The sequence below is a fragment of the Hippopotamus amphibius genome, chromosome 17 (genome assembly GCF_030028045.1).
Source record: "Hippopotamus amphibius kiboko isolate mHipAmp2 chromosome 17, mHipAmp2.hap2, whole genome shotgun sequence".
NCBI lineage: Eukaryota > Metazoa > Chordata > Mammalia > Artiodactyla > Hippopotamidae > Hippopotamus > Hippopotamus amphibius.
In genome coordinates, this window is record NC_080202.1 from 26,027,636 (window position 1) to 26,043,737 (window position 16,102).

The 16,102-nt window shown below is 45.2% G+C and overlaps 1 protein-coding gene across 9 annotated transcripts in view; it reads right to left on the reverse strand.

Moving 5' to 3' along the window:
* Positions 1-16,102, reverse strand: part of LPO (lactoperoxidase) — a 41,936-nt gene that overhangs the window by 8,097 nt on the left and 17,737 nt on the right. For 6 of the 9 annotated variants that reach the window (XM_057714519.1, XM_057714516.1, XM_057714517.1 and 3 more), the window contains 7 exons: positions 15,482-15,688; positions 14,092-14,416; positions 12,331-12,491; positions 4,265-4,517; positions 3,245-3,418; positions 2,208-2,445; positions 1,250-2,020 (listed from right to left, as the gene is read on the reverse strand). In XM_057714519.1, the coding sequence (XP_057570502.1) occupies positions 1,813-2,020; positions 2,208-2,445; positions 3,245-3,418; positions 4,265-4,517; positions 12,331-12,491; positions 14,092-14,416; positions 15,482-15,688 (1,566 nt within the window). In that variant the 3' untranslated portion in view covers positions 1,250-1,812. Of the gene's footprint in view, positions 1-594; positions 2,021-2,207; positions 2,446-3,244; positions 3,419-4,264; positions 4,518-12,330; positions 12,492-14,091; positions 14,417-15,481; positions 15,689-16,102 lie in introns of those variants that run through there. The other 3 variants (XM_057714515.1, XM_057714521.1, XM_057714522.1) reach the window with 3 other exon arrangements.

The following is a 16,102-nucleotide window of genomic DNA, read 5'->3' on the forward strand; positions in this document are numbered from 1 at the left end:
ACTTGAACCAGGGTGGTCTGTACTTCAGGGCCCTTTCTGAACTGGGGGTCAGTGTATCCAGGAGTCCGCCTTTGGCTAATTTATACAGGGAAGGCAGTCAGTTCTTAGAAGCCTGGGGGCCAGGCCAAACCAAGCAGACCCTCTTCCCTCCCCTTCCCCAGAGAGCAGGAGTTGTGGTCACCAAGCCCTTCCGTTCATGCATTGTTCTGGGAAGTATTTGCTACACATTCACTATGTCAGGCCTGTGCCAAGTGCAGGGAAATAGAGGGGACACACACTTTCCTGCAGGAGAAAGAGCAGAGGGGTGATGGGAAGGTAGTTCCCTCCCCAGATGACAGGACACCTCTGGACCCTGCATCCCTACAGCTGGCACAGTGGCTCAGAGGCCCCAGGACAGTAGACCCCTTCTCACTCCTGCTTTCACGTGGCCACGTCCCCAGACTGGGACAGCAGACTGGGCTGAGGGAGGGGAAGGAGCATATTTCCCTAATAATCTTGCCTGGAACTTAATTCCTCTATTTGACGGGTGGGTTCCCTCCCCGTTCCCTCCCCGTTCCCTCCCCGTTCCCTCCCTCCTTCCCACATCTGGGGAGGGGCACCCACAGCAGGAGCCTGAAAGGATGCAGGATGCTGGGCTCATGTACCCATAGGAGCCCCAGGCGACACGAGCACCTCACCCTCGCAGGATAAATACTACTCAGCTCCATTCCACCCATGACGAGGGGGGTGTTTAGTGAGGTTAAGGGACTCATCCGAGGCCTCAGAGAAGACGGCGCCAGACCAGAGCCGCAGCCCAGGCCTTCTGGCTCCTGGGCTTTTCCCACAGGATGGCTAAATGCCTCCCACCCCTGCCCCTCAGTCGGGGGATCTGGAGGCCCTGGCTGGGCTGACCTTAACCAGGAGGGTCATTTTAAAAGAACTCATGGATATGCGGCATCACTAGGAATATTCTGGAGCTGCCCATCAAAGGCCTCACAGGCTTGAAGGACTGGCCTAGAAGAAGGTACTTCCCCAAAGGACCCCTGGAAGGGAAATTAACTTTAGCTCTGGGGGAATCCAGGCTTGGATTTCCCCGCTCTTTGACCCTATGGCTCTGCCCTGAGCACTCTTTTGCCACTCCACGGCCATGGCTTCTTTTCCCAGGAGCTCCTTGCCTCCCCCTTTACTTTGGGGGCACTCTGAAATTCCAGCAAACCATGCCCTCTCACCCCACAGACTCACGCACACGACCTGTTGGTGGTGAGACACGTCTGAACTGTAACCATCTAGTTTCTTATTTGGTAATGGTTCCAAGGCTTGCCTTCCAGACGAGAACAAGGTCGTTGCCCGCATCTGCAGTCAATGACCAGATGTTTATTGGGCACTTACTGTGTGCTAAGCACTGTGCTGGGGGCCATGGGACACACTTGGAAGCCGGCTGACGTCCCCGGCTCAAGGAGTTTACAGTCTAGTTCAAGGGGAAAAGAGAGACGTGTGTAAAGGCCGCGGCCTCAGCCAAGACTCATTCAGGGGAAAGGGTGGCTGACATCTGGCAAACTAGATGGAAGACATCTTGGAGGGTCTCAGTCTTGTCAGAAAGGAGGGTTTCTGCAGGCAGAGAGGATGGATTCAAGAGGAAGAGCTGGAGAGGCCCAGGCAGCTGGCGCTTGAGCGAGGTGTGCATTCAGGGAGGGTAGAGAGACCCCGCCGGAAAGAACGGCTGGGACTGGGTATGGAGCTCTAAGGGACCGGGTCACTGAGCTTGCTTGAAATGGCATCGTGGATCAAGGGAAGCTTTGCTGCCCAGTGTGGGAGGCTGTGGAGTCCAGGCCCCTAATTCTCCACGGAGGCCCAGGGTGAGAGGTCCAGCTTATCAATGGCTGAGCAATCCACAAAGCCATGGGGGAAGCTGTTGGCCTGGAAGGGATGCCGCGGGACCTTGGTGATGTGGGTGTTGTCACAGACAAGGCGTGAGAAGGACATTTTCTTTAGGGAGTTCCGCTGCTTCTCAGTGAAGACCCCAGGGTTCTCCCACCAGAATCTGCAGAGACAGAGGCAGGGTCTCTCCATACAGCCCAGTGGTTGGCCCCTCCCCACTCTGCCAAAGGGGAAGGGAGGAGGTCACCAGGAACGTGCTGAGGTCTGGCATCAGTCCTCCTGCAGGATGCCCACCACCCGCCTCCGAGAAGGGTCACTCTCCCCACCCTCCCCGCTGAGGTCTCACTTGCCTGTCTCCATCGCGGATCTGCTGGAACTGCCGCCCCAGGATGCAGGCCAGGAGAGGCCCCACCCGGCCCCTTTCTACCAGGGGCTCAGCATTGCCCCCTATCCAGATGTCAATGTTGTCAGGGGTCCCATAGAGATCCAGTAACTTCTCAGCCAGCACCTTGTTCTTCAGCACGGCGTGCAGCTCCTTCAGCGTCTGGGGCTGTGAGAGGCCACAGAAGCCTCTCCAGGAGTTGTACCCTAGGGCGGAGAGGCTGGAGCTGACTCATCCCCTTTGCGGATGTGCCCACTCCAGTTCCATCAGCCCCCAAAAGTCTGCGTTCACAGCCCTGGGGATAGGGCAGGCAGTGAGCCATTGTTTTATACTGTGGCACTTAACCTTCAAGGGGGCTAGTAGGTTATATGGCGTTTACTGTGGGTCCAGGCACTATTCTAAGCACTGTACACATGTAAACTGAAGAACAGAGATGTTAAGTAACTTGCCTAAGGTCACATAACTAGAAGGGGCAGAGCGGAGATTTGAACCCAGGCAGCCTGGCTTTTAAGTACTACATTTAGGGAGAGCCAATAGTTGCTGTTCTCCCTCTGTTATCCTTTTCTTAATATTTTTTCTGGACTTTTAAACTTGTTTTACAAGTCAGTTGTTGATCTCTTTCATTTGAGGTGCTCAAAGATAGTACCAGATATGTTCCCTGGTCTCTGCCTTAGGGAGAGTGGAAGATTCCATCTCACAGATGAGCACAGTGAGTTTTAAAAATGGGCATCTCTGGACTTCCATCCAGAGGTGGAATGCCGTCTCTGAAGGCGGTCCAGTGGTTGAGACTCTGTGCTTCCACTGTAGGGGGCACGGCTTTGATCCCTGGTTGGGGAACTAAGATCCCACATGCTGCGTGGCACAGTAAAAAAAAAAAAATAATGGGCCGCTTTGCCTTCTGTTTTAGAAGTGATCAGCTCCTCAGGGCTATAGAAGAGAGTCCCTTGGAACTTCAGAAAGTAGCTAAAAGTTCCCCAGGCCCAGCTGGACCCTAGGACCACTCACCAGGCATCCCATGGTCCCGGCAACGCTGTATGTTGATGGCAGCCAGGTCAAAGCCGTGGATCTTGTGAGTGGGCTGGAAAAGCTTGTTGCGCAGCTCACCAGTCATCATCTTATCCTGTTTCTTCATTTTGGACTTCTTGGCCAGCAGGCCCCGCACCAGGGGGTCAATTCCACCTGCAAGGGAGACCCAGAGGCCATGCTGGGGATGGGGGCAGCTGGGGACATCTTCCACTGCCGGCTGCTCCCTGCACCAGACATTTTCTCCTTCTCAGGTGAAAGAAGGGCCAACGGCATCTCTCAGGCTGGAAGCGGGGAGAGAATAGCACAGTGCAGCCCGCAGAGTATGCTGGGGGCTGAGGGCCAGTCCAGGCCGCCTGCCATCCTGGGGTGATGGCATGAGCATAAGCTTCAGGGTTTCTTCCAAGCTCCGGTTCAGAGAGTTGGCTCCTTCTCCTCCATATGTTCCTGCAAGGAACTGTGCAGCATGGGAAGAGATGGCAGAAATCTCTAGAAAATGCCCTGACTTGTGAGGCCCCAAGTAAAGCCACACAGCCCAGCTCAGGATAAAGGGGGGCTGGGTCCAACCTCTGGCACTTAATGGAGGTGGAAAGCCGTAGAGGAGAGCAGAAAAGAGCAATTTATTTACCAGACCCAGGAATTCTTTCTGCAGTGATCAGAGGAGCCTGAGGCAGGGAAAGGAAGCAGGGAAAACTTGGCACCTTAAAGGCCAGCAGAGGAAAGAAAGAATAATAAATAATATTTAGTAACCACTTCCTAGGTGTCAGGAACCACTGTAGGGTGCTTTATACATATATTTCTATTTTTTTTTAACACCTTAGTGAGATAGGTATTATTATTGTCCCCATTCTATGGATGAAGAAACTGAGCCTCAACGAGGTGAATTCACTTGCCCAAGGTCACACAGGAAGTGCCTGAAGTCTGACTGCCAAGCCAGGTTTCCCTAGAAGCAGGCTGCAGAGTGAGAGAGCCTGGTGACAGTGCTTCCCTGAAAGGACATACCATCTTTGACTATCCTCCAGGTGTTGAAGAAGAGGGTATGCAGGGGGAGCTCTGCTTCTGGACCCCATGGCTGATAATTCTCATCCAGGCGGAATACAGTGGAGGGGACCTCCAAGTGGCCAAAGCGGAAGGCGAAGGTGAAGACATTGGAAATTCGGGGATCCACAGATTTGTTATAGCCTTGGTATGGAGGGATCCACTTCTCCATCTCATCACCTAGCACAATGGGTAGGTAGTCCCTAAAGGTGATAATCTGGAAGGAGAAACAAGTCATGAGAAAAGGGTATGAGAAGACTTAAACCTTTGCAGAGTGAGGTTGGAGCAAGAGGGATGAGTGGTCAAAAATCAAGGATGGAGAATGGATTGCACATGTGTCCAATTCTCCTTCCTAGAACCCTGGCAGACATTATTAATTGACCAAGACATATTTTCTGCTGATCTTTCATGATTTGTCTCAACATAGGCTCTACTAATCAATCAGTCACTTGAATTTGACATTTGAGATGTACCCTCTTTGCCATCTTTGCTCTAAGTGTATGACCTTGAAGCTAAAGTGACAGTCTTTGTGTGTCACTTTAACATAACAAAGTCATATTACTGAACTTTCTCCCATAGGCCAGGATAAGAGGGATGAAGAACCACAGGAACGATTCACAGGGTAACCAAGGGGAGTTCATGCAGCCCCTAGTTCTGAAAGAAATGCTGCCCCATGGAGAGATCAGTTTCTCGTTTTGTTTTACTCAAAGCAGTGAACTAACATAAATTGAGAAATTTTTGAAAAAAATAAAAAATCATGCCATCCTGTAACACAGTAATTATATTACTTGTTTATTCTTTCTGATCTTTGTCTATAGGATACATATTTTAACTTAGTTGTAATCCTAGAGAACACAGAAGTGAAATGCATTCTGCTTTTTCACTTAACATTTCTCATGTTTTTACCTAGCTCACAATTATTAGTTAATTAAGTGTGCATAAGATTTTCTTGCACTCATGGGTTCTCCCCATTTCTTCAGCAGCATAGACTCTGGGGATGCCATCCTTGGAACAGGCTGTCTGCCCTTAGGCTGCAGGAGGCAGTAGGAGACAGAGCCCTGCCTCGGGCCACAGTGGGCTGGCCTAGCTGTGGCATCAGACTAAGTTGGTTAGTCGGATTCTCTCTCTCAGGAATTTAGATTTCAGATGCAGCTATTCTAGACTGTTTCTGATGGCGCTTGATCTGAGGGGACAGATGGGGTGATGTGGGCTGTCACTTTCTACCATGTGCAGAAAAGCAGAGAAAACCCATCTGCAGAGAAAGAGGGTGGAGACGTGAAGAGAGGAGCAGAGAGGAGGGAGAGACAGAGTGAGAGTAGCTGCCTTAATTCCAGATGGTTTCCAGTCTCTGGTTCTCTCCCTTGCTGAGGTCCAACTATACTCCCTGCCTGGGGGGTTCCAGGAGAAACCCTTACCAACTTCCATTCGATACATGAACGGGTAGTGAACATCTGAACTAGCTTGCATGGGTTTCTATTTCTCGTAGCCCAAGAAGTCTTATTATGCATGAAAATCCATACGTTGAAGCTCTAACCCTCTCATGGGACTGTATTTGGAGACAGGGCCTCTAAAGATGTAATTAAGGTTAAATGATGTCATGAGGGTGGAGCCCTAATCCAATAAGACCAGTGTCCTTAAAGGAAGAGAGAGATGCACGCACAGGGGAAAGACCATGTGAGGACACACAGGGAAGGCGGCCAAGACAAGGAGAAAGGCTTCAGGAGAAATCAAACCTGCTAAGTCGTTAATCCTGGATTTCCAGCCTCCAGAACTATTAGAAAATAGATCTCTGCTGGATAAGCCCCCCTGTCTGCATTGTCCGGTTGTGGCAGTGCATGGAAACTAATACAAGCCTCGACCCAGATGGCCTTTAGGTAGATATTTTGTATCCTTTGGATGATTTTCTACAAACATCTCCAGCAGCAAGATTTATGGGTCTAAAATTTTTTTTTTTGAATAAGTATTGAATTCTGGAGATTTTGCTAAGAAATAAATGGAAATAGATCTCTTTGATGGTTAAAAATATGTGCCTGAGGCTTCTGGTTTCAAAACAAGATGGAGCATACTCATTTTTCCTTACTAAATGTAACTAAATATAACTAAAGTTATTGCCCACTAAATAGAACTAAACACCCTGAAAATTATTCAACAGAGGACAATAGACTCTGAAGGCTGGAAGGAAGATGGACTGGCTAAATGACAAATGACAATGTAATGAGTTCCTATGGACCCCAGAAGGGGTCCAGGAGAGGTTGGCAACCCAGAACCTACAACAGGAATAGACAAAAGCAGCTAAGAAAGCCTTCTCTCTCTTTCTCCAGAGGACCTGGCTGGGGAAGTTCAGCAGAGATCTAGCAAAACGCCCCCAAATCCACTTCACAATCCAAGCCATTAGCTATTCCAGCCCTTGATCCACAACCTAGGCTAGTGAACGGTCTGATCTGCCTACAGCAGTGGCAGCAGTGAAGGCCTGCGTCTCTCTCTTCTTCACCCAATGGCATAGAGACTCAGGCGTAGTGGCTTCTGATCCTCTAGAAGGTTACTCAGCAACAGAAGGCAGCCAGGAAAGTACCTTCCTGCCCTGCAGACAGAGTTAGCAGGGATTGGGTGGGAACCCCAGAAGAATGAAGCAGACCAGAATAGTATTGCAAGGGCTCAGGAAACAAAACTGTCATTGGAACTAAAGTCCACAAAAGAATGCCAGGACCTCCAACCAAACCTAAACAGGATAACTATATGCTTAAATAGAAGATTTAAATAGGATCAAGGGTCTCTAACATAATAACTAAAATGTCCAGGATACAACTGAAAGTCACTCATAATACCAAGAATGAGGAAAGCCACAATTTGAGTGAGAAAAGACAATCAACTGATGCTCATACTAGCATGAATCAGATGTTAGAATCATCAAAGATTTTAAAGCAGCTGTCATAAAAATACTTCAATAATCAATTTTATCTTAAAACAAATGAAAAAACAGAACATTCCATAAAGAAGTAGAATTTATATATAAAAAACAACAAATTGAAATTATAGAACTGAAAATATCCTAACTGAAATGAAAAACTTGTTGGCTAGACCCAGTAGTAAGGTGGACATGACAGGATAGAATTGAAGACAGATCAATAGAATTCTGTCAATCCAAAAAACAGAGAGAAAGTAGACTTTAAAAAAAAAGAAAAAAAGAAAGAAAAACTCAAAAAAACAAAACAAAACAAAACAAAACAAAAACCAAACAAAACCCCCAAACAAACAAAAACAGAACCCAGAGCCTCAGTGTTCTGTGGGACAATAACAAAAAATCTAATATTCATATTAATGGACTCCCAGAATTAGAGGAGAAAGCAGATGAGATTGAAAGAGTATTTGAAAAAATATCTGAAAACCTCCTCAAATTGATGAAAGACATACATTTACAGAGTCAAGAAGCTGAATTTCAAACAGAATAAACCCAAAGAAATCTACTCTGAGACACAGCATAATTAAATTTCTGGAAACTAAAGACAAAAAGTCTTATAAACAACCAAGGAGAGATGATATATTACCTATAAAGGAATACCAATTTGAATAACAGTGAATTTCTCATCTGAAACCATGGAGGTGAGAGGGAAGTGGCACATTTTATCAAGTGCTGAAAGAAAAGAACTGTCAACCTTGAATCTAATATCTGGTAAAACTATTGTTCTGGAATAAAGGGGAAATAAAGACACTCATAGATGAAGGAAATTAAGAGAATTTATTGCTAGCAAACCTATCATCAGAGAATGGCTAAGCAAAACTCTCTAGACATAAAGAAAATGATAACAGAAGAAGGCTGGGACCTCCAGAAAGGAAAGAAGAAGTGTAATGGGTAACACCCCAGCCAACAAGAGCAGCACACAAACACTTTTAAAGGGCCTATGGAACATTCAACAAGATACCCATACCAGTGTTATAAAATAAACCTTAATAAGTTGGAAAGAACTGAGATCATAAGAGTGTGTTCTCTGACCATGATGGAGTCAAAATAGAAATCAGTAACAGAAAGGCAGCAGGAAAATCTCTAAACACTTGGAAATAAAATAATATACTTCTCAATAACCCATAGGTCAAAGAGAAAGTCTGAAAAGAAGCAACAACGACAACAAAACTTACATACTGAATTAAAATGAAAACACAACATATCAACATTTGTGGGATACAGCAGTGCTAAGAGGGAAATTTATATCACTTATCATACTTATACTAGAAAAGAAGAAAGCTCTCAAATCAATAATCTAATTTTCTACCTCAGTAAACTAGCAGGGGGACTTCCTAGGTGGCACAGTGGTTAAGAATCTGCCTGCCAATGCAGGGGACACAGGTTCAATCCCTGGTCCAGGAAGATCCCACATGCCGCTGAGCAACTAAACCCGTGAGTCACAACTATTGAGCCCTCATACCACAACTACTGAAGCCCACACATGCCTAGAGCCTGTGCTCTGCAACAAGAGAAGCCACTGCAATGAGGAGCCCATGCACCACAAATAGCCCCTGCTCACCACAACTAGAGAAAGCCTGTGTGCAGCAATGAAGACCCAATGCAGCCAATAAATAAATAAATGTATAAAAAAAATAAACTAGCAGGAAGAGCAAAATAATTCTAAAGCAAACAGAATAAACTAAAGTCATGTGATTATATAAATCAATGCAGAAAAACCATTTGACAAAATTCCGTATCTATTTATGATAAAAACTCTCAGTACACTGGGAATTGAGCAGAACTTCCTCAACTTCATGTAGAGCATTTACAAAAAAAAAAAAAAATCACAACTAACATTATAATTAATGGTAAAAACTTGAATGCTTTTCTTTTACTATTGAGAAGACAAGAATGTCTACTCTCGCAACTCTTATTCAGTATAGTACTGGAAGTTATAGCCACTGTAATAAGGCAAGAAAAAGAAATGAAAAACATGCAAATTAGAAAAGAAGGAATATAACTGTCATTATTTGTAGATGACATGACCATCTATGTAGAAAATCCCAAGGAATCTACAGAGTTCCTAGAACTAACTGAGTTCAGCATGGTCATCAGATACAGAATCAACACATAAAAATCAATTATATTTTATACACTGATAAGGAGTAAGTGGAAACTGAAATAAGAGATGTAATACTATTTACAGTTCCTCCAAAGGGAATGAAATACTCAGGGATAAATGTAACAAGTATGTATAGGATCTGTATGATTAAAATTATAAAATGCTGATGAAATAAATCAAAGAAAATCTAAATACTTGGAGAGACATACTATGTTTATATAGTGGAAAATGCAACATTGTAAAGATGTCAATTGTCCCTAAATTGATCTGTAGTTGTAATACAATTCTTATCAAAATCTCAGCAAGATTTCTTTGTAGGCATAGATAAGCATGTTTTAAAATATATAGGGAAAGGTAAAGACCCTACAATAGCCAAAATAATTTTGAAAAAGAAGAATAAGGTGAGAAAACTTATTCTTCCTAATGTTGTCTTATTGTGTAGCTATAGTTATTAAACACTGTGGTACTGGTGTAGGAATAGACACACACATTAGTGAAATAGAATGGACAGCCTAGAAATAGATTGACATGAATATGCCCAAATAATTTTTTTAAACCTTTTATTTTCTATTGGAGTATAGCTGATTAACAATGTTGTGACAGTTTCAGGTGCACAGCAAAGTGACTCAGCCATACATATACATGTATCCATTCTCCCCCAAACTCCCCTCCCATCCAGGCTGCCACATAAAGCCCCAATAATTTTTGACAATGGAGCAAAAGCAATTCAAAAGGAGAAAGACAGCCTTTCAATAAGTGGTGCTGGAGCAATTAGATATTCATACCACTCCCCCCACCCTCCAGTGAACCCTGACCTAAACCTTACGCTTACACAAAAATTAACCTCAAATGGATCATGGACTTAAATGTAAAAGATAAAACTATAACATGTCTAGAAAAACAAAACCAGAAGAAAAATTTTGGGGACCTAAGACTAGGGAAAGAATTGAGACTTGATACCAAAAGCACAATCCATGAAAGGAAAAAACTAAGTTTGACCTCATCAAAATTAAAAAGTCTTACTCTGCAAAAGACCCTATTAAGAGAATGAAAAGACAAAGCACAGACTGGGAGGAAATATTTACAGTCATATATCTGACAAAGGATTCATATCTAGAATATATAAAGCACTCTCAAAACTCAACATTAAAAGACAAAATCCAATTTGAAATGGGCAAAATATATGAACAGATGTTGACGAGGATATCCAGATGGCCAAGAAGCACATGAAAAGGTGTTCAATATGTCAGCCATCAGCTCAATGCAAAGTAAAACCACAATGCAGTATCACTACATACCTATCAGAAAGGGTGAAAAGAAATTAGTGATGACACCAAATAATGACCAGAATGCAGAGAAACTGGATCATTCATACAGTGCTGGTGGGAATCTAAAAAAATGGTACAGCCACTCTGGAAAATACTTTGGCAATTCCTTTTAAAACTAAAAATGGACTCAGCATATGATCCAGCAACTGAACTCTTGGGCATATATCCCAGAGAAATAAAAACTTATTTTCATGCAGAAACTTATCCACGAATGTTCATAGCAGTTTTATTCATAATAGCCTCAAATTGGAAACTATCCAAATGTCCTTCATTAGGTAAATGGTTAAACAAAACACGCAATACTACTCAACAACAAAAAGAAATGGACAACTGATGTATGTAACAACTTGGATGAACCTCAAGGAAATTATGCTGAATGTAAAAAGCCAATCTCTAAAGAATACATACTGCATGATTTCATTTATATAATACTCATGAAATAACATAACTGTAGAGATGGAGGACAGATTAGTGGTTGCCAGGAGTTAGGGATGTGGGAAGGGGGAGGGGGTGTGTGGCTATAAAAAGGTAGCACAGGGGAGTCTTGTGGTGATGGTAGAGGTGTCTTTATTGTGGTGGTGGTTACATGAAACTACACATGTGATACAATCGCATGTAACTACACATATACACACTCCACACAACTTGACTGCATTTATAACTGGTGAAATCTGAATAAACATTATGGTTTGTATCAATGTTAACTTCCAGTTTTTGATATTGTACCACAGTTATGCAAAATGTTAGCACTGGGGGAGACTAGGTGCATGTACTTTTTTTTTTTTTGGTACAACTTCCTGAGCATCTACAATTATTTTTAAATAAAATGTTTAAAAAATATGTGTATGGTTAATATCCACATATCAACCTTTCTAAGTCCATCAGTCAATCAACGATAGCAACAGACTATGTCTGTGACATGTGGCTTAGGTGTGGAAAATTTTAGAAGATAATCCAATCAAAACAATCAAAATAACTGCGACGTAACAGTCCCAGGAGTTCTGGAGCCTGTGGTCCCAGTGATGGCACCTAGGCGGGCACACTGAGTGACAGACACATGAAAGACTCTCCAACACCCTGAATCCAGGGACTCACTTTGGGGCCAAGAAGCTGAAGAAACAAAAGGGAGGGTCTAAAAGAAGGAGGGCTTCCTAGGTGGCGCAGTGGTTAAGAATCCACCTGCCAATGCAGGGGACACAGGTTCGATCCCTGCTCCAGGAAGATCCCACATGCTGCGGAACAACGAAGCCCGTGCGCCACAACTATTGAGTCCATGTGCTGCAGCTACTGAAGCCCACGTGCCTAGAGCCCAGTGCTCTGCAACAAGAGAAGCCACGGCAATGAGGAGCCCACGCACCACAGTGAAGAGTAGCCCCCTCTCACCGCAACCAAAGAAAGCCTGCGCACAGCAAAAAAAGACCAAACACAGCCAATAAAATAAATAAATAAAAAAAAATAATAGATAATAAAACAATAAATAAAAGAATGAGACAGTGGGAAAGAAGCAGCAGAAGAGAGGAAGGGGGAAATGGAGGTGTGGAGAACAGAAGAGGTAGCTGGAGGTGTGGCAGCGGGCAGAGGGCGGAGCCAGGAGGGGAAGCCAGGCTGGCGTGTGAGGCAGTTCTCCTGGGCCTCTTACCTGCATGAAGGCTCCCAGGATTTTCCGGGCTTCCTGGTAGAGCTTCTCTCCATCCCAGTGAGGGTTGAGTCTCTTTAGTTCTCTGGCCAGCCGGTTGTGCTCTCGGAGAAGGAGGGTGTGGGAAGTGGCCAGCAGGATCTGCTCTGAGGCTCGGGAATCTCCTGAAAGCCCAGAAGGCAGGAAAGTGGGTTCCCCCTGAGCAGCCCCAGAACGCAGTAACCTGCACAAAGAAATACATGATGCTGCCCCAGAAAGAAGCTCTCCTAAGCCCCTCCTTCCAGTTAGTTTAGGGTGGAAAGAGGTCAGGTTTGCGATTCATGGATTTGAATCCCAGCCCTCCATACACACTTTTTAGTTCTGTGACTTTGGACAACGTTTCTAAGCCTCAATGTTCGTATCTGTGAAAATGGGGATAATAAGGTCGACCCCACAAGACTGTGGTAAAGACTACATACAGGTGACTTTAAAAAGTAAACTTTTGCTAATTAAATCCCAACTGCCTTCTAAGACAGGATCTGCAAATAAATGGGGGGCTTTTTATTGTGTGGAGCAACTATGACGGTTTAGGAATGCAACTTTGAGGGTAGGAGCCTGGGTAGGGTTGAATTCCTTTGTGTAATAAGGGAGAAGTCTCTAGAGATGGGGGGTCTGGGGAGGAGAGGGTCATATAGATGGTAAAAGATGGCATTTCATCAGGGGACTTCTTGTGTCCTCTAATCTTCAGGAAAGTCTATTAAATTCATAAATGCTTGGTCTTAGTGGATATTTTAACGGCAAACAGAAAGGGCTTGGTTTTGTGTCTGGATTGATGTGAGATGTGTATGGACACAGAATCCAAGAGATCTACCAAGAGATCTGGGTCTTCTGCCCTGTCTCGGTGGGCAGGGCGTTTGTCCTGGGAGAGTGGATGTTTGGAAGAGAGAAGGCCTCCAGGAGCCAAAGGCGGAAAGGATCAGGAGGGCATGAGCCCCTGGAGTGAGGAGAATTGGAAGGCTTTGGCTGCGCACAGGCTACATGGAGTGGGAGCTTTGTGCCAGGTTTATCAAAAGTCTTAAAAATATACATTCCTCTTAATCTAGAACTTCCTCCTCTAGGAAATTATCTTAGTAAAATTATTAAAAATGAACACAAGGATTCATCAACAAGGATGCTCGTGACCTTAACAGAAACAAACAAAAAATCACAGAAGAACCAGAAGTGACTTAAATGTCTTGAAATAAGGTTGATAAAGTAAATTATGATAAATATATGTCATGGAATACGAGGCAACCATTAAAGCTCATGATGTAGAAGAATATTCAAAGATGTGATATATTAAGAGAAGACATCAGGTTACAGAGCATTACTTCTAGTATGACCCCAGTTGTGTAAAACAATGTAGAACTAGATCTATGATAGAAAAAAACTGGAAAGGTAGGCATTAAAATGTTAACAATGATTTATCTGTGATTGGTGGGATTTTGTGGATTTTCTTAGTTTCTTAGTGTTTTACTGGACTTCCTTAATTTTTTTTTTTTTGTACAGTGTACACATGTTCTTAGATTCTGTATGCATCTAGACCCTTCTGCCAGTTGTGGACCACTGCGCATGCCAGTGGTGGCTTGGTGTATGTTTTTCCAGAAGACAGTGAGAAGAAGTAATGGTAAAGCCTCCTTGGAAGCCATCCAGCGGCCTCAAGAAGCTTTTCTGGCCTCCCTCTGCTCTCAGTCCCCAAGATAAGCCCCTTGTCCTTGGGCCCCTCTGTTCCCAGCCTAGACTCACCCGCCAGGAAGCAGGGCACGCGGGCAGTGGTGTTGATGAACTCACAGGGGCTCGGCTTCTTGTTGACAAAGGGCGGGTAGGCCAGCCTGTGGTCCCAGGCCTCCTGGTTGATGGCCATGAGGCCCAGCGGGTTGCTGAGGTTCCGGAGGCGGCTGGCCAGGGTGGGCTCAGAGCCGTAAACTAAGCTGGCATCCAGGAAGGAGGTCGGTGCGTTGATCTGCTCTCGGGCCAACGACTGGTACGGTGGAGTGGGGCAGACAAACCCGGCTCGGAAGAAAGGCATGCATTTCCCTTGAGTCTTCACCTTGGGGTCATTGCGCGGGAACTGCAGAGAGATTGGGGTGAGTGACTGGGCAGAGGTGGTATAGCTGGCAACCTCTCCCCAGGGTAGGTCTGGATGCAGCTGGCAAAGATGCTGCTGGTGCTCTCCTGGGACGCTGGTACCAGACATTGGCGCCAGATGCCTCCTGCTGATGCTGTACATCCTGGGCCCCTAGTGCCCTAAAGTTCGCTGCATCCCACTGTGTAATAGGGCTAAGGGGAATCATTCCATCTTTCACAGCAAAAGCTCCAAAGTTTTGGTTGAGAGGGAGTCCTGAGATCCCAGCACAAGGAAGCAGGACATGAGGCAGGAAAGGGTTTGTTAATAATTACTACTAACAACAGCTACCATTTATTTATTTTGGACTTCCAGGATTCAGATCTAGATTGACCTTACTCTACAGCTTATGTTCTTTATACCACAACACATAGCCTTGATTCGTTTGAGTGAATAAATCACTCTCTAACTGTAAAATCCATGAATAAGAAGAAGGTTCCTTTCTCTTCCTGCTGGAAATGCCCACAAATGCCTGCCACTCATTCTGACTCATCCATCAAGTTTCAGCTCTTTCTGGGAGTAGTGATGACTTACGGTAGCATTCTACAAGTTTTCCTACGTATAGAATGAATCTCCTGGGGATTCAGATAAAACGGAGTTTCTGCTTCCCAATGTCTGGGATGAGGTTTGAGATTTTACATTTCTAATGAGACCCCAGGTGACATCAGTGCTGCTGGGCCAGGGATGAAGATAACCCTCCCCAGAGCTTCCCAATTTTGCTATTAATGATTACCTGTCCATTTCCCACACAGGTCCTTTGTCCTTGAGGGAAGGGACGGTGTCTTGTTCACCTTTGAATCCCAAGTGCTTACCGTACTGCCTGGCACAGAGTAGGTGATTAATGTCTATTTGCTAAATAAATAGGCGAGTGAATGAATAGATGCATGAGGCTTGGGAAGCTGACAAATCAATGTTCAAGATCTCCAGGAGGTCCTGGCTGATGGGCTGGGAACGTCTGCTACAGCAGGGAGGCGAGGGGTTTGCCAGGGACCCGCAGCTGCAGGGGCCTACCATGATGGGGAAACAGTTGTCTCCCTGGATACAGTGCTCATCGCACTGTGCTTTGGAGTACTTGCTGCTCGCCAGCTCTGTGTCGGGGGCAAAGTCCAGGTCGTGGTCCACGATTTGACCCCACTGCATAGACAGCAGGGACCTGTTTTGGTCCAGAACACCCTCTTCATTCAGGTAGGCTACAATCTTGTTGGATACTTCACGGGCCTAACGGGTAGAGAGAGAAGGAGACAGAGGAAAAATGTTCTTTGAAGATTCAGATTCAACTGCAGTTTATTGAGTACTTAACGATGTAACAGGTACACTTCGTTCTCATGACAAGCTTGTGACGTAGATGGCATTACCCCATTTTGTAGATGAGGAGACTGAGTCCTAGAGGGGTGAGGTCAACTCGCCAAGGTCCTGCAGCTACAAAGGGCCAGGTCTGTACGACTTGCTAGCTTCAAGGCCAGGGCCCTTTCCACTCAAAGAGGGAAAACAAAGACAGGCTGTCCCTGAAGTAAGTGCCATGGAGGTGCCAGGTGTCGGAACAGGAGAGGGGCTCTGGGGAGGGCGTGCCAACTCAGATGAGGCCGACAGATAGGACCTCCAGGCAAACAACAGCTGATGCACTCCAGGGGC